This window comes from Silurus meridionalis, chromosome 24, assembly GCF_014805685.1.
Source record: "Silurus meridionalis isolate SWU-2019-XX chromosome 24, ASM1480568v1, whole genome shotgun sequence".
Lineage (NCBI taxonomy): Eukaryota > Metazoa > Chordata > Actinopteri > Siluriformes > Siluridae > Silurus > Silurus meridionalis.
In genome coordinates, this window is record NC_060907.1 from 19,123,492 (window position 1) to 19,151,029 (window position 27,538).

Genomic DNA, 27,538 nt, shown 5'->3' on the forward strand with positions numbered 1-27,538 from the left:
AAATTCCTTTCCCCTCTTTCCTTACTTCACTTCTCGACTTTTTCATAGTGCTTCTGTCTGTTTTTTTGAACTCATCTGAAAGTAAAAAGGAAATGTTGACTACATTGTGGCTTTACTTGCATTTTATTTTCTGAAAACCTGATTTCGACTGAATAAATGGGTGTGTATTAATTACCTCGCTGGTTTCATTGAAATAAAAACAGCTCGACTTTGCTGTAGGACTGATGACGATGGAGTTGAAACCACACATCTGCAGGACCCAGGGTTAAACGTGTGAAGCGCCTTGAGCTTTTCATGTTTTGTATAAGGGAAGTGTAACACGCTTGGAGGTGAACACTATCCACCCTTTATCATATACAGTGTGTCATAGAGGACTGTGATTGCCAGTATCGATGCGAATGGGTGGGAGAGGAATTTTCTTTCCAACAACCATCTTCGCTTCCTTGGCCCCAAGCTATAGAGTCGTCTAATCAGTGGTGTTGAATCTTTACCACAAAGGGCCAGTGTGGGTTTTTATTCCAACCAATCAAGAGAACACCTGATAATTATTGAAAATTTCAATCATTAGATTTAAAAAGGTAGAATTTGGAGTTGGTCTTGCTTGGTTGGAATGAAAACCTGCACCCACACTGCCCTTTGTGCAGAAGATTGGACACCCCTGGTATAGAATTTTTACTTTTTGAGCATAGTCAATTAAAGAATTGTGGATTGTAAGTCACAATCCAGTCCCACTCAGCTACTATATAGGGCAAGGTTTGTTAACACCTGACCATCACACTTCCATGTGCTTGTTAAACAACATATAGATTTTGGAACATGGGATATGGATATTCATGTTTAATCCACTACAAGATCCTTTACGAGTCCAAACAATGTTATTTGGTATAGAGTCCTGGGGTCTCAGCCTTCCTATTCATCCATCAGCTGTTTATTGGTGGTTGAGAAGGTCAGGGTTCTGTGCAGGACACTCAATTCCTGTCTTCAAGGAGCTTGTCATAGTCGAGCAACTGTCACTGATTGGCTGCATGCATCCATAGACTGGGGAGAAAGAAATCAGGCCCTAACGGGTTTTTTTTTCTCCACGAGTGGGAGGGGTTTAGACCTGATCTGGCCCTTTCTACAAATATCACAATGTCTTTTAACCAATCAAATCAATCATTCTCTACATAGGAAGTAAAAAGGCAAATTGTAAATTAAAAGTGAATTTTATTTAAAAATGATTGCAATTAGATTTAATAAGGCACAGGTTTGTAAACAAATATCCTGAGATCATATGGAAATTAATTGGTTTGATTTTGATTGTTGAATAAAACTGACAGAAGAGTGTTCACAACACCACGTACTGAAGAAGCCTAGAAAACCTGTCAGCCGTTCGAGCAGGCCGGTCATTTGCGAGCGATGTCGTAATTAGCGGCTAACCAATCGCACGTCTCCTTCACAGCTGAGAAAAAGCAGCACAGGTAAGTTCAGTATCTTCGTTTGGTGTAATGTGGTGGTGTGTGCTTCAGTGTATGTGTGTGTCTTTGTTTTTGTGTTCTGGTCTGTAATTGTGCGAGGGTGTCTTATGGTGTATTTAGGTGTGTGGTGGTGTTGTTTGTTTATGTTTATGTCTGTGGACACCTGATTAGCACAATCATACTGGCCTTTCTTAAACAAACTTAAACACAACTGTGTAGAATATTTGCATGTAAATATATTGCGTTCCACTTTTCTTTTCATTGGCACTATAAAGGCCAAACACTCCACACTAACATTAAGCACAAAGTAAATCCTGTGAAGACACGGTGTGTTACGGTTAACAATGTGTAAACATATTATATTACCTATTACAGACTGCGTACATGCTGTTCACATGCCGTTTTTGCACATCTTTTTGACTGCTGCATTGCCGTGTTTGTACAAACCCTTTTGATTACATTTTGTAAGGTACATACTCCTGTACTCAGTTTTCTGTTATGTAGCTTTATGTTGTTTAATGTAGCACCAGGGTCCAGGAGGAACGTTCTTATTTCACTCTGAACTGCGTCACCTATATACGGTTAAAATTACAATAAAAGCTACTTAATTAGATTAAAAGAGCTCGAGAGTCTTTCACTGAGGCCCAATATAAACCTTTTTTGTTACCTGGAACTCTGACTGAACCCTGGATCTCCACACAATATCAGCGACTAACTTATGGTTGAATGAGCACACAAATTCTTACAGCCCCGCCCCACGCAACGCAAGGACTTTGAAAAAGTGTGGAGCAACAGCAAATGGATCATATATCTAAAGTGTAGGTATAAGGTGTCCACAGCATTTGCAAATATTAGCTTATTGTGTATATCATTTGTGTGTGTGTGTGTGTATGTATGTATGTATGTGTATATATATATATATATATATATATATATATATATATATATATATATATATATATATATATATATATATATATATATATATATATATGTCACCATTTTTCCCAGTAAATATATTTCTAAGAGTTGCTACTGACAAACTTTTACCAGATGTTGGTAAAACCCCATACAATTCACACATACAAGAAATCAAACCATAAATGATATGTGTAATAATGTGAAATGACACGGCGGAAAAAGGTATTGAACACACGAAGAAAGGGAGGTGAAAAAAGCCATGGAAGCCACAACACCAGCTGAAATCAATCAGTAATTAGAAAGCAATCCTGCCTGTGTCAGTCAAAATGATTATCAGCTTCTTCAGTCCCAACTACTGGCCTGTATGAAGGTGTTCTATTACCGAGGTGTCACACAAGAAACATCTCATGATGGGTAAAAACAAAGAGCGCTCTCAAGACCTTTGCAACCTTATTGTTGCAAAACATACCGATTGCATTGTTTACAGAAGTATTTCTAAACAGCCGAATGTTCCAGTGAGCACTGCTGGGGCCATAATCCAGAAGTGGAAAGAACATTTTACCATAAATCGGCCACGAATAGGAGCTCCTCATAAGATTTCAGACAGAGGAGTGAAAATAATATCAGAAGAGTTGTCCAAGAGCCAAGGACCACTTGTGGAGCGCTTCGGAAAGACCTGGAATTAGCAGGTACAATTGTTTCAAAGAAAACAATGTTACGCACTGAACCTCCATGTCCTGTGTGCACGTTCACCACGCAAGACTCCACTGCTGAAGAACAAGCATGTTGAAGCTCGTCTAAAGTTTGCAAAAATATAGCCTGTGAAATAGTGGGAGGATAAAGTCTGGTCAGATGAGACCAAAATTAAAGTCCTTAGATGCCACAATACACACCATGTTTGGAGGACAAATGGCACTGCACATCAGCCCAAGAACAGCAGACCAACAGTGAAGTTTGAAGGTGGGAACTTCATGGTTTGGGGCTGTTTTTCAGCATGTGGTACTGGCAAACTTCATATAATTGAAGGGAGGATGAATGGAAAAAAGTAACGAGACCTTCTTGTTAAAAACCAGCTGCCATCTACCAGGATGATGAAGATGAAATGAGGGTGAATATTTCAGCAAGACAACGATCCCAAACACACGGCCGAAGAAACTCCCACTTGGTTTTAGAGTAAGAGCCAATCACCGGCCTTTAATCCCATTTAAAATCTATGGAAGGAATTAAAGATCAAAGTTCATAGAAGAGGCCACAGAACCTTCAAGATTTGATAAGTGTTTGTGTAGAAGAATGGGCCAAAATCACACCTGAGCAATGCGTGCAACCAGTTTCTCCATACAGAAGGTGTCTGGAAGCCGTCATGACCAACAAAGGCTTTTGTACGAAGTATTAAATACATTGAGTTCAATACTTTTCATCCTGTATCATTTCACATTATTACACAACTTTATTTTAGGACATCTATGGTTTGATTTATTTACATGTGTGGATTGTATGGGTTGTTACCAACATCTGGAATTTTATGTTAATTGCACATCAAGAAATATAATTACTGAGAAAAATGTTGATGTGCTTAATACCTATTTTACCAGCTATAGATAGATAGATAGATAGATAGATAGATAGATAGATAGATAGAGAGAGAGAGAGAGAGAGAGAGAGAGAGAGAGAGAGAGAGATTTACCTGTATGAAATGGAGTGAAGGTAAAATTTGGAAGGTAACGTCTCAGTTTGCCGTTGCTCGCCGTTTTCTTCATCTGACCATCTGATTTGCTTGTGTCATACTGAGCACAACAGGTAAAGGCCAAACTCTGCGGTTTACTTACTCCTGACACACACACAACTCTGCTAGTTAAGCTGATAATTGCTCAACTGGTCACACTTTTGTTTAGAGTCTTCTCTATTCTGGTACTAAGGTGGTGGAATGAACCCCTGAACAGTGCCGTCTTCAAACGACAGGTAAGGATCTACCTCTTCACAAAACACTCAAACTAGCACTTATTTCCCATGTTTGTTCCAAAATCTATGTTTAAAAAAAAAAAAGTTCCTCCTAACAGACCATCAGGCTGATGGTATCCTGAGTCTGCAACCTAGTGAACCAGTGTTGATTTATTCATTGATAGAGACTCAAATCACTTTTGGACATCGCTCTGGATAAAGGCATCTGCTGAATGCCGTGTACATTTGAACATATCATGAAATGAGCTAACCTGATGATAATTTACCTTATCTTGTTCCAGAATGCATTTGCTTCTTCTCAGCTGTGATTATAGACATCTTTGGAACACTCGAGTAACACAAGTCATGTGAGAAGTATAAGCAGGAATCTTTCCCTTTGCCTTGGTTGCAGAAGTTCAAGCATTTAAATTTGAACACACACACAGTTTAGGTGACATATACAAGATTACACGTGAAATGAAGGATACAATCACAGGTCCTGTGAAGTCGAAAGCTTTCACAATCGCATCAACTACATCTTTAATGGACATCTCATCTTCTTCTCCAACTGCGAACAAAACAGGACAGTGTGTATGTGTGTGCGTGTGTGTTACATTTACATTTAAATATTTTAAAATTCTGTTACCTTTTAATTTGATTGAATTAAATTTTCTGTTTTATTTTCAAACATTCTGTTTCATTCAATTGGCCAAAGACCACGATTCCAATCAGCCACTGCACCATCACATGACTTGTCACACGTCACTAATCACTCATACCTGTTCTCTGTCACTTGATTGGCATGTGTATATAAGTCCCACATTTCACCACACTTTGTCTAATGTTTGTCTTTCCATGCTTCATGCTGTTTTTTTTTGCTTATGCTCAGAATTTATTTTCATGGTTCAGACTGATTATTCTTTGTATTATTTTAGATTAGAGTCAACTTTGTCACTGCACATCTTATGCTACAAGGCAACAAAATTAGGTTAGCATCTAACCAGAGGTTCATTGGTAGCAGTGTAAAATATTTACATATGTACAGCTTGGTACGGCTATGCTATAAAATATATATACAGTGGAACTCGGTTACGAACGCCCGGCATACGTATAATTCAGGTTACGAATCGCAGTTCATCAAAATTTTTGCCCCTGGTTACGAACAATATATCGGGATACGAACGTCGCTCACCAAAAAATCGCAGGCAAGTTGGTTGTTTTTGCTCTATCCACGCAGCTCGTCACATCAGTTAGCGTCCTGTGTCCCTAGCGAGCATCGTGTTACTTATCCGCTTGAACTTTTCCGGCAGCAGCGTAACAACTCGTTAGTTGATGCTCGTGGAATGATGAGATGGACAACATTAGCGATGCATAACCACTTTACTTGTTTTTATGAAGATAGATTAGCAGGGTTACAGTCTTTTCCAAGTACAATACCCATAATGAATTTCACTCTGGACTTCAATACCAACTGATAGTAGCCTTAAAGAAACAGCTCTCATTTTCCTCTAATGCAACAATTGTCTCAGCTCGTGTTAATAACACTGTCTTTAATATTCTATAATATAATATATAATAATATATAATAATATAATATAATAAGATTCTCCTTCCAAACAATAACTCTCCTCCTCCCCTTCTACGAACGTCGTCTCCTGCAGCGAGTCTTCTCAAAGGAAAGTACCCGTAAAGATCTTTTCCTCTTTTGTATGTTTTATGTGGTATGATTTTAATATAACATGTTAAAAGTAAATAATATTAGTGAATATTGGCTTTATTTTTATTTAAGTAATATTTTGGTTGTCCAGAACGAATTACAAGTTTCTGTTCATTATTATGGGGAAATTTGTATCGGGATACGAACTTTTCAGGTTACTGAATAAAGTACCGAACGAATTAAATTGTAACCCGAGGTTCCACTGTGTGTATATATATATATATATATATATATATATATATATATATATATTATTATTATTATTATTATTGTATTATTATATAATATTATTAGCTTTATTTCTTGTCGTTACATTTTTATTAAAGGGATCTGCACTGGCATCCGCTTATCTGCCACCATGTGACCTCTAGGGAAGGTGGTAGCTCAGTGGTTAAGTCTCTGGGTTAGTGATCAGAAGGTTGGGGTTTCAACCCCAGTATTACCAAGCTGACACTCTTGGGCTTTTAAGCAAGGCCTTTAAACCTTTGTTCTCCAGGGGGCACTGTATCATGGCTGATCCCAGTTTCCTAAAATCGATATGTGAAGAAAGAATTTTACTGAAATGTACATGTGACAAGTATAAAGCAATTTTACCTTTTACTGAAATGGGTGCAGCACAAATCTTTTGGTCAAGCAAGACTCTCTTTTTGGGAGGAAACAGGCTTTGGAAATGTTTATAGAGGAGTGGCATGCTGCCATGCTGCTGCTCATGTGTCTGATATGGACAACCCAATTGCCACTTTGTCTCCTGGTTTTAAAGAGGATCATTATAAGAAGATAGTCTGTGTTGAGGACTTCTTTATTCCTCAGTGCCCTGTTGAGTATGTCATCATGCTTCCATGCCCTGTCGAGGATGATGCCGTGTCTTCCTGCCCTGTTTATTTTGCTTTTGTTTGTTTGTTTTGTCTATTTCCCTCTTTCCTTTAATTTTTGTATTTGTTTATTTTGTCTCTTTATTTAGAGACACTTAGAGGTAGAGCACAAACAAATAAATTACATATCATAATAAATTATAAATTTGCTACCAGAACTTTTCTTATTGAAATAAAAAATTATAACCGCAAGGTGCAAGCATTTTTTCAAGGGTCAAGCACCCAGACTTGGATTGTGTATCCAACTATTATTGTGAAGTTATGCAAACAGGAGCTTCACTGTGACTTTAAACCAAACGTTTTGCTTGTATCTTATACAGTGTGTTGGACTCGTCTCGATGCAGGGAATCCAGGGCTGTATGGATAGAGTTAAATTTGTTGAAATATAATATTATGGTCATAGACATACAGATTAGCATCTTCCGTGCTTGGCCCCCTAATGACCACATGCATAATTCAGACTGACTCGTGATGAACTTGCAAAAATTAATTACTAGGAATGATAAATTATAGATGTTATAATACTTTTTTTCTTGTTTTTGTTTGCAAGAGTTATGCAATGAAATACTGTTATTTAAGAAGAAAACCCATTCCGTCGGAGTCAAAAAGCAAAAACATCTAGCCACAAAACACAACATAGATATTTGTCATTATGACGTAAATAAAAATGTAAATTTTTGTGACAGCAAAAACATACACATTTTAAACAAAGGGTATCTTCTAATGATTTGTGTGTCTTTACTTAGTAATGTCTTGTGAAAGGTGTGCATCATTAGCATTTACCTGAGAGAATGATGGGCTCGATTTCATCATATTCTCTCAGCACCCACACACAAAGACGAGCCAAATCTACAGAGAAGATGAACTGCCGTAGTCCTCGACCTGAACCCCAGACCTCCAGAGCTGTTCCATCCCCTAAAACACACACATTTATACACCTTTACTAGGCTTTACCAGGCGTTTATAAATCAACCATTGACGATCTACTTGTCTAGTTCTAAAGAAGTTAAACACTGTGGGGCCCCTTAATTACACATTACCCTCTACACACATATGACATCACCCAGCTTATCTCATTGTGTGGGTCATGACTGCTTCTGCTTTTGTACCTGCAATAAGTTAGCTTGATCGTAGGTCATGCTGCCAGACAACATACGTCTCGGCTTTCACAATCTCCCAAACCCAGTAAAATTTCTGGTCTTAACCAAGAACTCTACATATACTTCTGCTTCCATTGCTTTTTATTGGTCTTTAGCTTTTAAACCATTTCAAACTTGCACTCATAAATTTTTCCTTCCAAAATTACATGCTAATGTCACAACTGCAACCCTTTGTGAAGCATTTGTTTCTCGATTTTAACCCAAAATCATCCCTTATGTAAGAAAAACATCTTCGCATATTGCTGTAAAGAACAACCCGAGAGACCTTGTATTCTACAGAGATTTCTCTGAAGCTGTATACAGACGCTGTATCCTTGCCTCACAGTTCCCATAGTGACAAATGTTTGTTCTTTGTCCGTCTAGTTGTACCGGTGCATGTTGCTCGTTTGTTATGTCGATCATGATCATGTTCTGCTTTTTTTGTTTATTAAAAAAAAAGGTTTTAAATGATTTCCATCTAGAAATAAGTGAGGGAACTGGTAACCTGATTCTTCCCTGGAACAATGATGATCTAAGACTGTTTGTTTCATAGGAAAATGAAGGGAGGCAAAGTAAATCCACTATGTGTGTTTTGTGTGTGCGTCACTGCTTCTTACTCTTCGCCTTGTAGGTTTTGTGGATGAGTGCAGGTAAGACGTGACCGTCCTCGATGCTGAAGTTGTCATGAGGGCCGAAAATGTTTGTCGGAATGACAGATGTGTATCGCCGTCCATACTGCTGAAAACATGCCCTACACACATACACAATATTAACTCAATCGGACACCCCAGAACAGCCAAACACCGCAATCTTGTTTAGAGTGCTGTTTATTTTTCCTTTCGGCTGTGACGTCACTGAGTTTTTCCCTGCTTGCCTTTTTCCTTGTTATAAAATAATAAGTAATGGAAAAAAATGCCAAAAGCACATTAAAACGGTGCTTTAAAGCTTTTCATCTGACTGCGACAAACTGCTGAAACTGGAGACTCCTTCTATAAATGTTGATTGATCAAAAATCTCTGCAGTGTTTTTATTTTCAAGGTTGTGAGATGTGACAAACCTGTTGTATACGTCAACCATCCTCTTGGCGTAGGCATACCCTGAGTTCGACTCATGAGGAGGACCGTTGTGGATCTATGAACAAGAGTATTGTGCGACAGTTTACACCCTTCATTCAATGTCGGTTTCGGACTTTGCACCCGCTTCTGTAGTCGTAACGACTCGGCAGTGTGTGTATTTGCTCTTCTACACCTGTTAATTGAGAGTACCGTATTTTCCGGACTATAAGCCGCTACTTTTTTCCCACGCTTCAAACCCCGCTGCTTAAACAACGAAGCGGCTAATTTATGGATTTTTCCTGCGTTTTTCCCGGTTTCACAAGATTTAAGCCAAAAAACTGAGCCCCATAACATTAGACCACTGAAATTGCCGAACGGGTTCAGGTGAACCAATTAAAACTAGTTCCTCTGACGTTTGACCTGCCGTTCACTCGGACTGTAAATCATGCTGAAAACAACCGGGCATAAAAAAACACTTCACCTGTGTTCTGAGCTGCACGGCATCGGGAGAAAAGCTTCACCGATGGTGATTTTAAATGCACAACGATGCCAAAAGATAAACTCTCGAGAGAAATAGTTGTGAAAGGAAGGAGGAAGACAGTGAACAATGACTTTCATGGTCGGCTACTGTTTAGATACAAGCCGTTGTAATGTGTTGAGTCTGGGTGAAGGGAGAGCTCGCTAACTCCAGTTACAACAGAAATCATATAAGCACAGACAGGTTTCCAAAACTCGTGCTTTTTTATTTTTCTTGGCAACAGCGTTACGGGTTAGTCAAAGAAACTTAGAAATGAGCATCAGAAAATAATAAGGACATATTCCTCGGTCTTGCACACATGCAGTAATAGCGGAAAAATGCGGCGGCAGGCTATTCCCAAAATACCGCTCTGCTCTTAAAGGAGCCACAACATATTTCACCAGTTACATCGTGTAACAGACACTGTCTTTAGTTAAAGCCTGTGTAAAGTTCATTAGTTTCAATGTAGACTTAGGCTTATTTATGTTCAAAATAAAAAAAAGAGAAAGATTTAGTGGGTGCGGCTTATATTTGGGTGCGCTTAATAGTCCGGAAATTACGGTAATTTATGATTTCACTACCAGAGTCACCCAGAAGACAATTAGCTTTTTTTCAACAGGGATCTACATTTACATCAGCTGCTGTTGTTAAAAGCACTATATAAGAGGATCTGGGTCATGATAATGGTCAAAGAGAAGAAAGTATGACACCCACTTGTGCTAGCCATTTTTCAAAGCTGGTAGGATGACAAATATGGGATGGGATATTTTACATGTATAATAGTAATATAGATTCTAAACAATTTATCATATTAAATCTAGGGGAATGTGTGTGTGTGTGTGTGTGTGTGTGTGTGTGTGTGTGTGTGTGTGTGTGTGTGTTTGTGTGTACCATAGTCTCATCAATGGGGTAGGTGGTTTTATCTGGAAAAATGCAGGTGGACAAACATGAGACGACTTTCACCACATCAAACTCGTGAGCCATTTGCAGCACGTTATCGTTAATGGCCTGGTTCTTCCTCTAAAAAATATTAATATTTTTATAAATTTATTGGTCCAGCTAAATAATAAAGGTTATATTTGTGTGTGTGTGTGAGGTAGACATTTATTACCCAGAATTCTAGGTTTCGTCTCAGGTGCATGAAGAGTCCCCCCACCATCGCTGCGAGGTGAATAACGTGTGTGGGTTGATGTTTCTCAAAGATGGCCCTCGTCTCAGCCCAATTTCTGAAAAAAATCAAGTTTTTAAGGCCGTTGCCAAGTATGAGGAATTGGAAGGTAGTGACATTTTGACAGAAATATAATCCTTCTTGGCATGCAACAAAGGTACACATTCAGTTGGCAGAGTGCAGCAAGTCAAATGAACTTCAACACGTTGCTGTTAAATCTTAATGTTCTAAAACAGACACTCTAACAATACAGTATTGGCATGTTAAGGGCTCAGACTCACGTCAAGTCTGCATCTTTTGAGCCGATGAAGGTCCACTCTTCCCCTTCTCTCGATCTTCCTTCCTGCTTTACCACATGCTCTATGGCTTTCCCCACCAGGCCTCTGCCGCCTGTCACCAGCACCCGCATCGGCTTCTTCTCACCCTCCATCTGCAGGTCGATCAATAATTTATAATCCTAACAATAGCAAGCAACACACTTTAATACCCCGCACAGATATCAACACACTTAAATGCACACCTTAGTACACCCCCACAGAGATCCACACAACTTAATACCCCCAACAGATATCAACACACTTTAATACCCCCAAAAGATATCAACACACATTAACACCCCCACAGATATCAACACACTTTAATGCACACCTTAATACCCCCAACAGATATCAGCACACCTTAATACCCCCACAGATATCAACACACTTAATACCCCCACAGATATCAACACACCTTAATACCCCACAGATATCAACACACTTAATACCCCACAGATATCAACACACCTTAATACCCCCAGATATCAACACACTTAATACCCCCACAGATATCAACACACCTTAATACCCCCACAGATATCAGCACACCTTAATACCCCACAGATATCAACACACCTTAATACCCCCACAGATATCAACACACCTTAATACCCCCACAGATATCAGCACGCCTTATTACCCCCACAGATATCAACACACTTTAGTACAACCCCACAGATATCAACACACTTTACTAGAACCCCACAGATATCAGCACACCTTAATACCCCCACAGATATCAGCACACCTTAATACCCCCACAGATATCAGCACACCTTAATACCCCCCACAGATATCAGCACACCTTAATACCCCCACAGATATCAACACACCTTAATACCCCCACAGATATCACACCTTAATACCCCCACAGATATCAACACACCTTAATACCCCCACAGATATCAACACACCTTAATACCCCCACAGATATCAACACACCTTAATACCCCCACAGATATCAGCACCTTAATACCCCCACAGATATCAACACACCTTAATACCCCCACAGATATCAACACACCTTAATACCCCCACAGATATCAACACACCTTAATACCCCCACAGATATCAACACACCTTAATACCCCCACAGATATCAGCACACCTTAATACCCCCACAGATATCAGCACCTTAATACCCCCACAGATATCAACACACTTTACTAGAACCCCACAGATATCAGCACACCTTAATACCCCCACAGATATCAGCACACCTTAATACCCCCACAGATATCAGCACACCTTAATACCCCCACAGATATCACACCTTAATACCCCCACAGATATCAGCACACCTTAATACCCCCACAGATATCAACACACCTTAATACCCCCACAGATATCAACACACCTTAATACCCCCACAGATATCAACACACTTTAGTACAACCCCACAGATATCAACACACCTTAATACCCCCACAGATATCAGCACACCCTAATACCCCCACAGATATCAGCACACGCTAATACCCCCACAGATATCAGCACACCTTAATACCTCCACAGATATCACCACACCTTAATACCCCCACAGATATTAGCACACTTTAGTACAACCCCACAGATATCAGCACACCTTAATACCCCCACAGAGATCAACACACCTTAATACCCCCACAGATATCAACACACCTTAATACCCCCACAGATATCAACACACCTTAATACCCGCACAGATATCAGCACCTTAATACCCCCACAGATATCAACACACCTTAATACCCGCACAGATATCAGCACACCTAATACCCCCACAGATATCAACACATAATACCCCCACAGAGATCAACACACCTTAATACCACAGATATCAGCACACCTTTACAGATGTTATCACACCTCTGTACACCTCTATAGATGTTATCACACTTCTGTACACTTCTATAGATGTTATCACACGTCTGTACACCTCCACAGACCACAGTACCCATTAATACACCTCTATGTGCAAGAAATGACGTATTAGTTTGTTTAGTAAAATGATGTGCATATGGATGAAGCAGGAGAGCAATTCAAATCAGGTTCAAACAAATCACTAATAATGAAAACAGGTGAAAAAGCTTCATACTGGTCAGGTCTTTAGGTAGCTACCATACTACTCTGTTTTATTAATACTTTCTTAAATACCTGATAGAATGAAATAACTGACATGAAGAACATGGTCAATTCATTTCCTAGGTGCTGCTTTGACAGGAGTGCAAATTACAGGTTTTAATACATGACATTACACACATTAATACATTAGTAATATATTGTATTTCCTAATGTAATACTTTAACAAATAATTTATTGGAAAACAATTTGCATAGGGAGCTGAGAATGTTGGATTTTCTTTATGGCCTGTAACTGGGTTTTTTGTTTGGTTTTTTAAGCCGGACAAAACACAATGTTTGTCCTTTTCCATGTAAGTTCTCAGTGCATGGACTATGCTCACATGCCACGTAAAGACACACAATGCTTATGTATTTAATAGGATTAAAAGATATGAGCAAATCAGACACCAGTGGGAAAGTTGAGGTGGAGCATGTTCACTAATATTCTCTTGACAATATAATAATGATCATAAAGATTATTATTATTATTATTATTATTATTATTATTATTATTATGCATTTAGTCAATTTAACTACACACAGAGAACTGTTTATTTCCTTGTGGTTTATTTTTCCTTGTGGAAGCACCACCCGCTAAACTCGGGAGCGCTCTGGACAGGTAAACACATGCTCCAGAATGAGAAAAATGGAGGAACGGGGAGAAAACAATGAGGGGCGGCGAGAAGATTCATATGGAAGTCCGTTTCCGCCACAAATTCTACCAGAAACATAAAACTTTTGTTTTGTAGCAATTCTGAATTTTTTTTTTTTTTTTGCAAAAAAAATAGAATTGCGAGGAATCAAGTCTGAATTGCGAAACAAAAATACGGAATTATGAGGTGAAAAAAAGGGAGAATTATATAACGTTTATTTGTGCAAAAAAAAAAAAAAAAAAACAGGCTTCAGGCCAAAGAAAACGACAGAAACTTTTCAAAATTAGCAATCATTTCAAACTAAAATATAAATTTACTTTTTATTTATTTTTTTTTTTTTTAATTTATGATTTTTTTTATTTATATATTTGTTTTTGCATTTTGATGTCAAATGGCAATTAAATGCATTTAATAGGTTTGGTTTTCAAGGATACTCTTGTATGAAATTTCAGCAATAAAATGTAAATTTTTGAAACAAATGTATTGTTTTATTTTAAGGGACCCATCTTATTGTCTCTACTTAGTATTGAGCTTTTAATACAAAAGTTTAGTACAAAATGTTTTTAGTACAAAAAAAGTACTTCTTATCTGATAACTCGATCGTTGGAATAATTGTTAAGAGTACAATATTACTAAAACAATCAATAGCAACAGCCCTATTATTATTATTATTATTATTATTATTATTATTATTATTATTTATTTTATTTTATTTTTATTTATTTTTTTACCATTGACCCTAACAAAGGGTCATTTCAAGCACATTTATATGAACTTGACGTCTCTTCCTTACAGCATTGTTGCAACATAAGTAAGTAATGTAGAGAACAAAAAATCCAAGAAATATATCCTTTCTTTATAGTTTCCTTATAATTTCCATTGGCAGGTTTCTTCCTCATACCATCTCTTTCTCTTTACCACCTTTACCACTGGCTCTATCATTAGGGATAAACATGTAGGGGTTGTTTGGTAGATGTAAAAAACTTTTAAAAAACAAACAAACAAACAAACAAACAAACAAACAAACAAAATATATATATATATATATATATATATATATATATATATATATATATATATATATATATATATATAAAATCTGTCAAGCTGTCATTTGGACAATGTCTATCTTTCAAAGTGCTGTACAAATAAAATTGTATTGAAAATCATTTTAATCAGGAACGAAAGAAAACATCTTCCTCCGGCCCAAGCCTTGCCCTCAATCATTTAGAATTTAGTTTTGACTTAAATGGGAGTAACATCCTGAAGACATAATGTAACGTAAGTGGTGTTGAAGATGATATAAAAAAAACACCAGTCTAATAGGTTGAAAAGGGTGCCTATGAAGAAGAAATTCAGCCATGTTTGTCTCTGACTCTAACATCCTTAATTATTATATAATTATTGCATAATTAATATAATTCTTTTTTTTATGTCAACCAACAAATAGTATGACATAAAATGCAAAAAAACAAACAAACTGACAAATGTTTATTCAAATAGAATAAAATAAAATAAAAAATATATAATAATAATAATAATAAATAAAATGTATACATTCCAGTTTGCAAATAACATTTATGCGTATGCGAACATGAGACCTACCTTTCTTTGTTGTTGGTGGAAGTGTTTAAGTGGAAATAAAGAAATCCTCCAGGTGTGTCAGGTGTGCTCTCGTATCCTGGGGTTGGTGGAAATAATCAGTTATACACAACCCTAATTTTAAATCGAAATAAAATACATATTAAATGCATTAAATGATAAAAAAAAGCCTGATGAAGAAGAAATCTATTTAGCGTTCTGGAATAACAAGGACATTAATGAGTCCTCCTGGTGTCTGAAGTGACCTTAGAGCGCGGGGCTTCAAGGAATCGGTTCTTTTGAACAAACGGGAAGGATGAGAGTTGATTCGGCAAACTGTATCGCGTGAGCGAACCGAAATGAGTCGGATTTTTTTTTCTTTTTTTTGTGAGGGATGGAAATTATCTTGAGTTACATTTCCGCGTTTCAAACGGTCAGTTCTCTAATTTAATAACCAAAGCGGATTTGTACTGTTTCTGAGCGTGCGCGCGCACACAAATAAAAATGAAGTTTTTCCTTTTTTATTTTTCGATCCGTTTAATTACACAAAGTGTGGGAATCCTTTAAATTTCACACTATCAAATATGATGATATTTACTCCTCTACTTTCGGCTGCTCCCGTTAGAGGGCGCAACAGTGGATCATCCGTCTTCATACCCCCCTGTCCTCTACATCTGCCTCTTTCAAACCAACCACCTGCATGTCTTCCTCACCACATCCATAAACCTCCTCCTTGGTCTTCCTCTTTTCCTCCTTCCTGGTGGCTCCATCTTCAGCATTCTCCTACTGATATACCCCATGTCCCTCCTCTGCACATGTCCAAACCATCTCAATCTCGCATCTCTTACTTGGTCTCTAAAATGTCCTACATTCATTTCTAATCCTGTCCATCCATTACACATTTTTGTATAAGAAAATTGGCATGGACAATAAGATGCTGCGTGTGTGTGTGTGTGTGTGTGTGTGTGTGTGTGTGTGTGTGTGTGTGTGTGTGTGTGTGTGATTATTTATTTATCTTTTTTGGCTTGTGGCTTCTGTATGCAACCTAGGTACCTGTTACTTCTATACCTACACTGCTGCCATCTACAGGTGATAATACAAATAACAACTGTTTACCACGTTAATTTACAAAAGTACCAGACTGCAATAGTCTTTATTCTCTGTTGTATGGATTGCGGTCTTTAAATTCTTTCTTTTGAATCTTTAATGTGTCTGAAATCCCTTCATGAAATTCATGAAAGACATTGTCTACAGGCACAAAATATTTCCTGCACACCATAATATCCAGAAGGGTCTCCCACAGGAGTGGCCCCACAATTTATACTGCTGCAATATGTTCAGCTAACAGGAGGTTTACACTCTATGGCATCCATGAAATCATTGCATCATAACATTGGCATGAATTGCAAGATGATTGTAATTGACAGGATGATGTGAAAAGAGGGAGATAATGTTCAAAGGCTAAGAAAGTACTCTCTGATGAAGACATCATAGGGAAAATTATTCAGTATAACGCTTAAAAGGGATACACTTTTGCCCAAAATGTCACCCTTCTGTAGTCTTTACTGTCAAGTTACAGACACCTTTTGATCATCAAAGAAAGAAAAAGGTTTTTGCTTGTTGCATATATGTTAAAGCATACCGAAATCCTTTGCTCACATATCCCAACTTGTTAGGAAGCTGGAGTCAGAGTACAGGATCAGCCATGCTCAAAGCCCCAAAAGCAGAACTGCTAGGACTTAACCTACCAACCTTCTCATCAGTCAACAAGAGCCTTGACCATTGAGCCACATTTTCAAGTAGGTGTGGTGGACTATAAATTGGATGCCAAGATAAACAATGCCAGTGTAAATCATGTTAGAACTTTCAACATACAAGAATTAAGCGTAAAACAAGCAGAAAATAAATCTAATTGTTTTTTAATAGAAGAAATTACTATTTGTTTGTCAGTTACTGGCAAACAAATAGGGCAGACGCCCTTCTCCAGAGCGACATACAAAAGTGTTTATGAATAATTCTACACTGGTATGCCAGATTACATACTTAATATAAATATAACTCATTTTATATTTATAATATAAATAAATGAAATGTAATCGCTGCTAGATTTTCTATGGACTCTGAAGCAGTGGAAGCATGTTCCTGTGGAGTGATGCATAATGCTTCTCTGTTTAAAAGTCTGATGTTTTTGGTCTGGTGGATAAAAGGAGAATGTTGTTGAAAGGCTGTTTTTTAGGGGTTGGCCTAATCTCTTTACTTCCAGTAAAGTGAACACTTACAGTGGGCATTAAAAGTGTGTGAACCCCTTAGAATTTTCTATATTTCTACAAAGACCCAAAACATAATCATACTTTCAAATAATAAGTAGACAAAGTGAATCCAATAAAAAAAAAAAAGAGACAAAAAATTGAAGGTCAAATTAGAGTCCATCTGTTGCCAATCAATGAGATGATACTCAGGTGCAATCAGGTGAGTGCCCTCTTTTATTTAAAGAACTGAGATCTGACAAAAGCCCTATTCGGACGGGACTAGTTTTCCAAACGACGTTTGAGTTAGAATTTTTTCAGCCGACGTCTGTCATTTCACAATGCAGACAAGACAATACAGCGGTGGTCTCATATATATCAACCACCAGGGTGGTCTCCGGTATCGCCCCTTATACAAGCTGGCGTGAGGGACTCTCCTGTGGTCCCACCAGCTGAGAGCTGCTTATATCCCGGGATGGTTGAATTGGAGAACAGACGACCTTTCGAGTCAAGGGCCAAGGCCTGGGGAATAAAGACTTCAACCTGAGGTGGTAGTGTAGACATTGGACCCAGATAGAACAGACTGCTGAGGAGGGATGTTTTTTATTTATTTTTTTACAAAGAGGTACACAAATTGTTTGATTATGAACTTATATGCTCCTCAAGAAAAAATTGGCTCCCAGCATAGCATCTTACTTTCTAAAACTCAGTTACTGTTGGTAGGTGTGGTATGTGTGGAAAAGGCTACAAGGGTATCCACCCTTTACTGTAATTTAATGAATGTAAAGAATTGTTTGCGTGTACATTAGATTTATTTTTTACTTGCCACACTCTCTCACACTCAGGGTGCAACCCCACCAGGCTTTTTATTTTTCCAGCTTTCAGTTTTCAATATTGAATGCAAACCATGTGCCAAATTCAGACTGATAAACACTATGTATATCTAAAATGACTGTAAGGTATCTCTTTCAGTGATCATTTGCATCTAAAGAAACATTTTGATCAAGTAAACGTCAAAATAAACACGAATCGAAAAAAAAATTATCCTTTGAAACTTTTAAAACACAATCTATTTAATAGGGCAAAGTAGATTATATTATCATATTGTAGAAAATTCAGTGGTAACACATCTAACACAAATGATTTCAATTTATATTTATATTAAATTTATATTATAAGTATTATTTTTTCTAGAGTGCCAAAGCAGTAATGCTTTGTTGTGACATAAAATTATCAACTTTTTGGTAAAGTAATGCAGGAAATGTGTGACAACAGAGAGAACGCAAAGAAGACTTAATTGGAATTAAATATCCAGTGGTAAGACAAAAGTTTTGCAGTCACTCGGAACATGTCACACATAAAAAGTAGTGTGTGTGAGGGACGTTTCTTTAGTCTTTGCAGAAAGTAAAGCCCCTGCTGGGATTTCTTGCTCACAGAGCTGGTGTTAAGTGACCAGGTGAAGTTCTCCACCAGATGAACACCAAGGAATTTGATGCTCTTGACAATCTCCATCCAGGCTCCATCCATATTCAGTGGGGAATGCCTATTCTGAGCTCTCCTAAAGTCCATTACCTTCTCTTTAGTTTTGTCAATGTTTGAAATGAGGTTGTTGTCACCTCCTCTTTGTATGCTGACTCGTTGCTCTTGCTGATGAGACCCACCACGGGGTCCCATCAGCAATGGCAAACGTGATGATGTGATTTAAGCTGTAGATTGCTACACAGTCTTTAGTCAACAGCTAGTCACTGATACAGTGTCCTCCTCCGTGTTTGATGGAGTTGCCGTTGATTGCAGCCTCCCGAACATATCTCAGTCAATGCACTCAAAACAGTCCTGAAGATCAGAGGTGGCTCCTGCTAGCCAGAGTTTCACCTGTTTCACAACTAGTTTAGAGCATCTGAAGATCATGAGATCATGATGTGATGAGATGTGGTCTGAGTAGCCGAGGTAGGGGTGGGGCTCCTCACGGATCAAGATCAAGATCCTGCGTATTTGCCCCTCTTGTTGTAAAGTCCACATGCTGGTGGAATTTAGTGAGCACTGATTTGAGATTTGCATGGTTAAAATCTCCGGCTATAATGCAGTCCATAAGGGTGAGCATTCTGCAGAATGTTCAATAGCGCTGGGGGGAATGTACACGCCAACTATTAAAACTTTGTGCAAACTGTGCAGCTGTTTTTTAGGTGTTGTTCTAATCCCCTTACTTATATTTTCTATATCTACAAGATCCCGAACATAATCAGACTTTTACACAAAGTAAACCAAATAAAAACAAAAGACAAAGAATTTATACTTTGTCATTTATTTATTGAAAAAAAAAAAACAATTGAGTGGCACAAGCATTTGAAAGTCTGAGATTAGCAGTTAATTTGAAGGTCAAATTGGAGTCCATCTGTTTCCAATCAATGAGATGATACTCAGGTGCAATCAGGTGAGTTCCCTCTTTTATTTAAAGAACTGAGATCTGACAAAGACTCAATTTCACAATACATTTTGTCACCCAACGAGTGTATCATGACCTGAACGAAGGAGCTTTCTGAGAGTTGTCACTTATCAAGCTTTAAAAGGTTACAAAATCATATCTAAAGAGTTTGAAATTCAGACAGATTGTGTGCAAATAGAGGAAATTTAAGACCATTGCTACCCTCCCCAGGAGTAGTTGACCAACAAAGATCACTCCAGAAGCAAAACTTGCTTTGCAAGGACACAAAGCAACTCTTGGCCTCTCATATGTTTGTTAATGTTCATGAGTGTAATATCAAAACACTGAACAACCTTTGGTGTGCATGGCAGATCTTAAAGGAAAAATCCACAACCCTTATGTCCTTTGTTATCAATGTCTATTGCTATAATTTACCTGGAGATAGATATGAATCCAGGAATTTCCGTTTATTTCCGCACCCTAAGTAGATTCACCAGTTCTCTTGGTCTACCTTATCTGCTGTACTGTTGCTAGGGATATTTGAATCCTCATCTAGGTTTTTTTATGTGATATTTGGCTTTCTTCACCCAGTGATGCAAGGATATATGTATTCAGAAGAAGTTAGTTCTTTCATGTATTTTTATGGGCCTAGGTGGCCTGGCCATGTATAGACCACCAGCATTGCTTGTCCAGTAAATATATTGTGGGTTTTGACGACAGGCCTCCACCTCAGGTGACAAAATGGGCAAGTGCTCCAAACTCAACCATCAGCAGGGTACGGAAGGATGGCGCTGAGGCAGTGCAGTCCTTACAAGACATGGCTGGAGCTCAATTGGAGTGGCAGCTTCTCACTGTCTTCAAGTCCTCACTGTCTTCAAGACAATGAATGCATCTACACCCAGAGTCTAGTGTAGACATTTGACCCAGATAGAAAGGACTGCTGGGGAGGGATGTCCTTTATTTATTTATTTTTTTTAGAAAGAGGTTCTTCTGCAAAAAAAAAAGGTGATTAAGGAACTTATATGCTCTCCAAGAAAAAATTGTCTCCCAGCATAGCATCTTACTTCCTGAAACTCAGTTGCTGGTGGTAGGTGTGGTATGTGTGGAAATGAATGTACATAATTGTTATAATTATTATTTACTTGCCACACTCTTACACAATCAGGGTGAAACCCCCCACGGGCTTTTTATTCTTCCAGCTTTCGGTTTTTCAATATTGAAAGCAAGCCATGTGCCAAATTTAGACTGATCAACACTATGTATACATAAATTGACTGTAAGGTATCTGTTTCAGTTTCATTTGCATCTAGAGAAACATTTTGTTCAAGTAAACATCAAAATAAACACGAATCCAAATTGTTTATCTTTTGAAACTTTTAATTGAATAGGGGAAAGTAGATTATATTATCATATTGTTGAAAATTCAGTGGTAACCCATCTAACACACAAATTATTTTAATTAAAAGTATTTTTTTAGAGTGCCAAATCTGTAATGCTTTGCTTTGACATAAAATTACTCTTTTACAACTTTTATGGAAAAGTAATGCAGGAAACGTGTGACAACAGAGAGAACGCAAAGAAGTCTTAATTGGAATTAAATATTGAGAGGTAAGACAAAGTTTTGCAGTCACTCGGTGCTTCCTCAAACACTGCTTCTGACATCCTCTCTGGACTCACACCAGTTTGCCTATTGCCCAAACAGGTCAACAGAGGATGCAATTTTCACTGCTATCCATTTAGCCATTACCCACCTGAATAAGGTTTTAGTTCCGCATTTAATACAACTCACTCTGAACACTGGGATCCCACCAGAATTCACTTCTCTACTGCCTGTTCACCCATGACTGTGCTCCTCTGCATAACTTCAACATCTTTATCATGTATTCAGATGGCATCACTGTGGTCAACCAGATCAGCAACAACAATGAATTGGCAGCATGGTGTGTCACCAACAACCTGGCCATTAATGCCATGAAGACTGAAGAGCTCATTGAGGACTTATGGAATTCCAATAGCAGGGGACACTTCCCAGCCTACATCTATAGAACTGAGGTAGAGTGGGTCTCCAGGTTTAAGTTCTTAGGAGTTCATATTTCTAAGGATCTGTCTTGGTACCATCACACTTCAGCATGATTAGGAAGGCGCATCAGCGCTTATACTTTTTGAGGAGATTTTAAGTCCATCTGTACCCAGGAATTTTAATAAGTTTTTACCGCTGCACCATTGAGAGCATCCTGACCAACTCTATTATTGTATGGTATGGGGTCAATTTGTTAAAGAACTGTACTTAGCTAAATTGGTGTTTGTATAAGAATAATATTTTTGAGAACATTGTTCTTTTCCACATTTGGAGATTTGACCTTGGAGTTTTTTCCCTGCGTTTGTTTCGGACGCGGGTTGAAATAGTTCACTACGCGGGACTAAACAGATGGCGAGCCACCCACAAAACGGATAGGAATAGGGTTGATTCACCTCAGCAGAGAAATGCTGCAATTTAATTGGGTAAGTTTGACTAATCATATTCAAATCAGTGTAAAGGTAATATTATTGAATATCAGGAATAAGAACTATTATCTGACCAGTTAAGAAAGTATATTTGGTTAACTTCCTGAAATCATGGGTGTTTTAATTAATCCCTAATTTGAATCTGGGTTACACACAACCTGAGATACCAGATATTCTACAACGATTTCAACACTGATGCTCTACATAAAGGCAGTATCCTTACCTCACAGTTTCCATAGACATGAAGTGGTGTTTTTTTAGTTCTGTTCCATTTGCACTGGTCTGTTACTTGATCATGTTTTGTTTGTTTAGTAAAAAACGGCTTTCACTTGAATCCAAGCCTCTTTTATGTAAGTTCTCTTCCATGGTACAGGAAATGCGTCTGTCCTTATTATACATAATTTGTATTTCCCTGCATATATCCCTGCACTAAATTCCTTTGCGTATTCAACAACACAAAATGTGTGTCATGCAGGCTAAAAATGTTTGTGGGAATGACAACTGTGTATCGTCACCTATGCTGCACATACACACACACACACACACACACACACACACACACACACACACACACACACACACTATTAACCCCATCACACTGGTTCAGTCTGTTTATACACACACCTAGCATAAATCTGATCAAAACCCTAAAGAGAGTGGAAAAGCCCATTCTTAAAAATATATACAGTGAGGAAAATTAGTATTTGAACACCCTGCTATTTTGCAAGTTCTCCCACTTCGAGATCATGGAGGGGTCTGAAATTGTCATCGTAGGTGCATGTCCACTGTGAGAGACATAATCTAAAAAAAAAAAAAATCCAGAAATCACAATGTATGATTTTTTTAACTATTTATTTGTATGATACAGCTGCAAATAAGTATTTGAACACCTGAGAAAGTCAATGTTAATATTTGGTACAGTAGCCGTTGTTTGCAATTACAGAGGTCAAACATTTCCTGTAGTTTTTCACCAGGTTTGCACACACTGCAGGAGGGATTTTAGACCACTCCTCCACACAGATCTTCTCTAGATCAGTCAGGTTTCTGGCCTGTCGCTGAGAAACACGGAGTTTGAGCTCCCTCCAAAGATTCTCTATTGGGTTTAGGTCTGAAGACTGGCTAGGCCACGCCAGAACCTTGATATGCTACTTACAGAGCAACACCTTGGTTATCCTGGCTGTGTGCTTCGGGTCATTGTCATGTTGGAAGACCCAGCCTCGACCCATCTTCAATGCTCTAACTGAGGGAAGGAGGTTGTTCCCCAAAATCTCGCAATACATAGCCCCGGTCATCCTCTCCTTAATACAGTGCAGTCGCCCTGTCCCATGTGCAGAAAAACACCCCCAAAGCATGATGCTACCACACCTTATGCTTCACAGTAGGGATAGTGTTCTTGTGATGCTACTCATCATTCTTCTTCCTCCAAACACGTTTAGTGGAATTATGACCCAAAAGTTCTATTTTGGTCTCATCTGACCACATGACTTTCTCCCATGACTCCTCTGGATCATCCAAATGGTCATTGGCAAACTTAAGACGTGCCTGGACATGTGCTGGTTTAAGCAGGGGAACCTTCCATGCCATGCATGATTTCAAACCATGACGTCTTAGTGTATTACCAACAGTAACCTTGGAAACGGTGGTCCCAGCTCTTTTCAGGTCATTGACCAGCTCCTCCCGTGTAGTTCTGGGCTGATTTCTCACCTTCCTTAGGATCATTGAGACCCCACGAGGTGAGATCTTGCATGGAGCCCCAGTCCAAGGGAGATTGACAGTCATGTTTAGCTTCTTCCATTTTCTAATGATTGCTCAAACAGTGGACCTTTTTTCACCAAGCTGCTTGGCAATTTCCCTGTAGCCCTTTCCAGCCTTGTGGAGGTGTACAATTTTGTCTCTAGTGTCTTTGGACAGCTTTTTGGTCTTGGCCATGTTAGTAGTTGGATTCTTACTGATTGTATGGAGTGGACAGGTGTCTTTATGCAGCTAACGACCTCAAACAGGTGCATCTAATTTAGGATAATAAATGTAGTGGAGGTGGACATTTTAAAGGCAGACTAACAGGTCTTTGAGGGTCAGAATTCTAGCTGATAGACAGGTGTTCAAATACTTATTTGCAGCTGTATCATACAAATAAATAGTTTAAAAATCATATACAGTGGAACCTCGGAGCTCGCAGCCTCAGAGCTCGCAACCTCGCATGCTCGCGACTTTCATTCCGACCGGCGACTCTCATTCAGATCGGCTGATGAGCAATCGTGAGCTGCTCAAAACGCTAGTTTTAACATTTCTAATCAAGGTTTATCTCATTAAAATTGTCTAAAAAATGCTTTAAAACTATTTTATTATGTAAATAGTGAAATAGTGTTATTTACTCATTTAAATCGATTTCGTATAGTGTTTTTTGGGGGTTCCACTGTATTGTGATTATTGGATTTTTTTTTTTTAGATTATGTCTCTCACAGTGGACAGGCACCTACGATGACAATTTCAGACCCCTCCATGATTTCTAAGTGGGAGAACTTGCAAAATAGCAGGGTGTTCAAATACTTATTTTATATATATATATATATATATATATATATATATATATATATATATATATATATATATATATATATAAAACCCAGCCATTAGGGAGGCACAAGCCAGTGCACTCTTAGTGCCGGTCCCAAGCCCGGGTAAATGGCTTGGGACCATCAAATATGCGGATCACAAAGGAGAATTTCATACCGGATCGGTCGAGGCCCGGGTTAACAACGACCGCCACAGGTATCGTTAGCCGACAGGGTACCGTGGAAATTGGGCTACTGTTGGTCAAGGAGGAGAAGGAGAGGAGGAAGACGCCTACAGAGACGGCAGGAAAAGGAGCAGTGTAGGAGAGTAGAGGTTCGGGTTGGTACTTTAAATGTTGGTACTATGACGGGTAAAGGGAGAGAGATAGCTGATATGATGGAGAGGAGAAAGGTAGATATGCTGTGTGTTCAGGAGACCAAGTGGAAAGGGAGTAAGGCCAGGAACATTGGAGGTGGATTTAAACTGTTTTATCATGGTGTGGATGGGAAGAGAAATGGTGTAGGGGTGATTCTGAAGGAAGAGTACAGTAAGAGTGTAGTAGAGGTGAAGAGAGTTTCTGATAGGGTGATGATCGTGAAGTTGAAGGGATGATGATAAATGTCATCAGTGCCTATGCTCCACAAGTTGGCTGTGAGGTGGAGGAAAAGGAAAGATTCTGGAGTGAATTAGATGACGTGGTAGATGGTGTACCTAGGAAAGAACGATTGGTGATTGGGGCAGACTTTAATGGGCATGTAGGTGAAGGGAACAGAGGTGATGAGGAGGTGATGGGTAGGTATGGTTTTAAGGAGAGGAATGTGGAAGGGCGGATGGTGGTAGATTTTGCTAAAAGGATGGAAATGGCAGTGGTGAACACGTATTTTAAGAAGAAGGAGGATCATAGGGTGACGATAAGAGTGGAGGAAGGTGCACACAGGTGGACTATGTGCTATGCAGGAGATGCAACCTGAAGGAGATTGAGACTGTAAGGTGTTGGCGGGGACAGTGTAGCTAGACAGCATCGGATGGTGGTCTGTAGGATGGTTTTGGAGGCAAAGAAGAAGAGGAGGAATGTAAGGATTGAAAGAAGAATAAGATGGTGGAAACTGAAGGAGGAAGAGTGTAGTGTGAGGTTCAGGGAAGAGGTCAGACAGGGGCTCGGTGGTGGTGAAGAGGTGCCGGATGATTGGGGAACTACTGCAGGAGTGATGAGGGAGGCAGCTAGAAAAGTACTTGGTGTGACATCTGGAAATAGAAAGCAAGACAAGGAGACGTGGTGGTGGAATGAGGAAGTGCAGGAGAGCATTAGGGAAAGAGGTTGGCAAAACAGAAGTGGGATCGACAGAGTGATGAGAAAAGTAGGCAGGAGTACAAGGAGATGCGGCAGCAGGTAAAAAGGGATGTGGCGAAAGCCAAGGAAAAGGCATATGAGGAGCTGTATAAGAGGTTGGACACTAAGGAAGGAGAAAAGGAGTTATTCCGATTGGCCAGGCAGAGGGACCGAGCTGGGAAGGATGTACTGCAAGTTAGAGCAATAAAGGATGGAGAGGGAAATGTGTTGACTAGTGAGGAGAGTGTGTTGAGAAGGTGGAGGGAGTATTTTGAGCAGCTGATGAATGAGGAAAATCACAGAGAGAGAAGGTTGGAGGATGTGGAGTTGGTGAAGCAGGATGTAGATAGGATTAGTAAGGAGGAAGTGAGAGCAGCGATTAAGAGGATGAAGAATGGAAAGTCGGTTGGACCAGATGACATACCGGTGGAGGCGTGGAGATGTTTAGGAGAGATGGCAGTGGAGTTTTTAACCAGATTGTTTAACAGGATTCTGGAAGGGGAGAGGATGCCTGAGGAATGGAGAAGGAGTGTGCTGGTACCGATCTTTAAGCATAAGGAGATGTGCAGACCTGCAGTAACTACAGAATTAAGTTGATCAGTCACACCATGAAGTTATGGGAAAGAGTAGTGGAAGCCAGGCTGAGAGAAGAGGTGACCATCTGTGAGCAACAGTATGGTTTCATGCCGAGGAAGAGCACCACAGATGCCTTATTTGCTTTGAGGATGTTGATGGAGAAGTATAGAGAAGGACAGAAGGAATTGCATTGTGTATTTGTGGATTTAGAGAAAGCGACGACAGAGTGCCAAGAGAGGAGTTGTGGTATTGTGTGAGGAAGTCAGGTGTGTCAGAGAAGTATGTAAGGGTGGTGCAGGACATGTATGAGGACAGTGTGATGGCAGTGAAGTGTGCAGTAGGTACGACAGACTGGTTCAGAGTGAAGGTTGGACTGCATCAAGGATCGGCCCTGAGCCCTTTCCTGTTTGCAGTGGTGATGGACAGGTTGACGGACGAGGTCAGACAGGAGTCTCCTGGACTATGATGT

The 27,538-nt window shown here is 39.0% G+C and overlaps 2 protein-coding genes across 5 annotated transcripts in view; one reads left to right on the forward strand and one right to left on the reverse strand.

The window, feature by feature from the left end:
* Window positions 1-104, forward strand: part of hecw2b (HECT, C2 and WW domain containing E3 ubiquitin protein ligase 2b) — a 40,275-nt gene extending 40,171 nt beyond the window's left edge. For all 3 annotated transcript variants that reach the window (XM_046837383.1, XM_046837381.1, XM_046837382.1), the window contains exon 30: window positions 1-104. This exon is cut by the window's left edge and continues 1,042 nt beyond it. The gene's annotated coding sequence lies outside the window, so the exon portion shown is untranslated.
* Window positions 105-207: 103 nt separating this feature from the next.
* Window positions 208-15,797, reverse strand: LOC124377966 (GDP-L-fucose synthase-like). 2 transcript variants are annotated; one of them, XM_046837387.1, is made up of 11 exons: window positions 15,704-15,797; window positions 15,462-15,537; window positions 11,066-11,214; window positions 10,728-10,842; window positions 10,508-10,636; window positions 9,102-9,175; window positions 8,662-8,795; window positions 7,689-7,820; window positions 4,805-4,884; window positions 4,063-4,162; window positions 208-1,441 (listed from the first exon to the last, which is right to left on the reverse strand). In XM_046837387.1, exons 3-11 carry the CDS (start codon window positions 11,212-11,214, stop codon window positions 1,386-1,388), a joined length of 969 nt encoding a protein of 322 aa, XP_046693343.1. In that variant the 5' UTR covers window positions 15,462-15,537; window positions 15,704-15,797; the 3' UTR covers window positions 208-1,385. The 2 variants fall into 2 exon arrangements, with proteins under 2 accessions (XP_046693343.1, XP_046693344.1); XM_046837388.1 differs by lacking the exon at window positions 15,704-15,797 and having other exon boundaries at window positions 11,066-11,241; window positions 15,462-15,697.
* Between the last annotated feature and the right edge of the window lie 11,741 nt (window positions 15,798-27,538).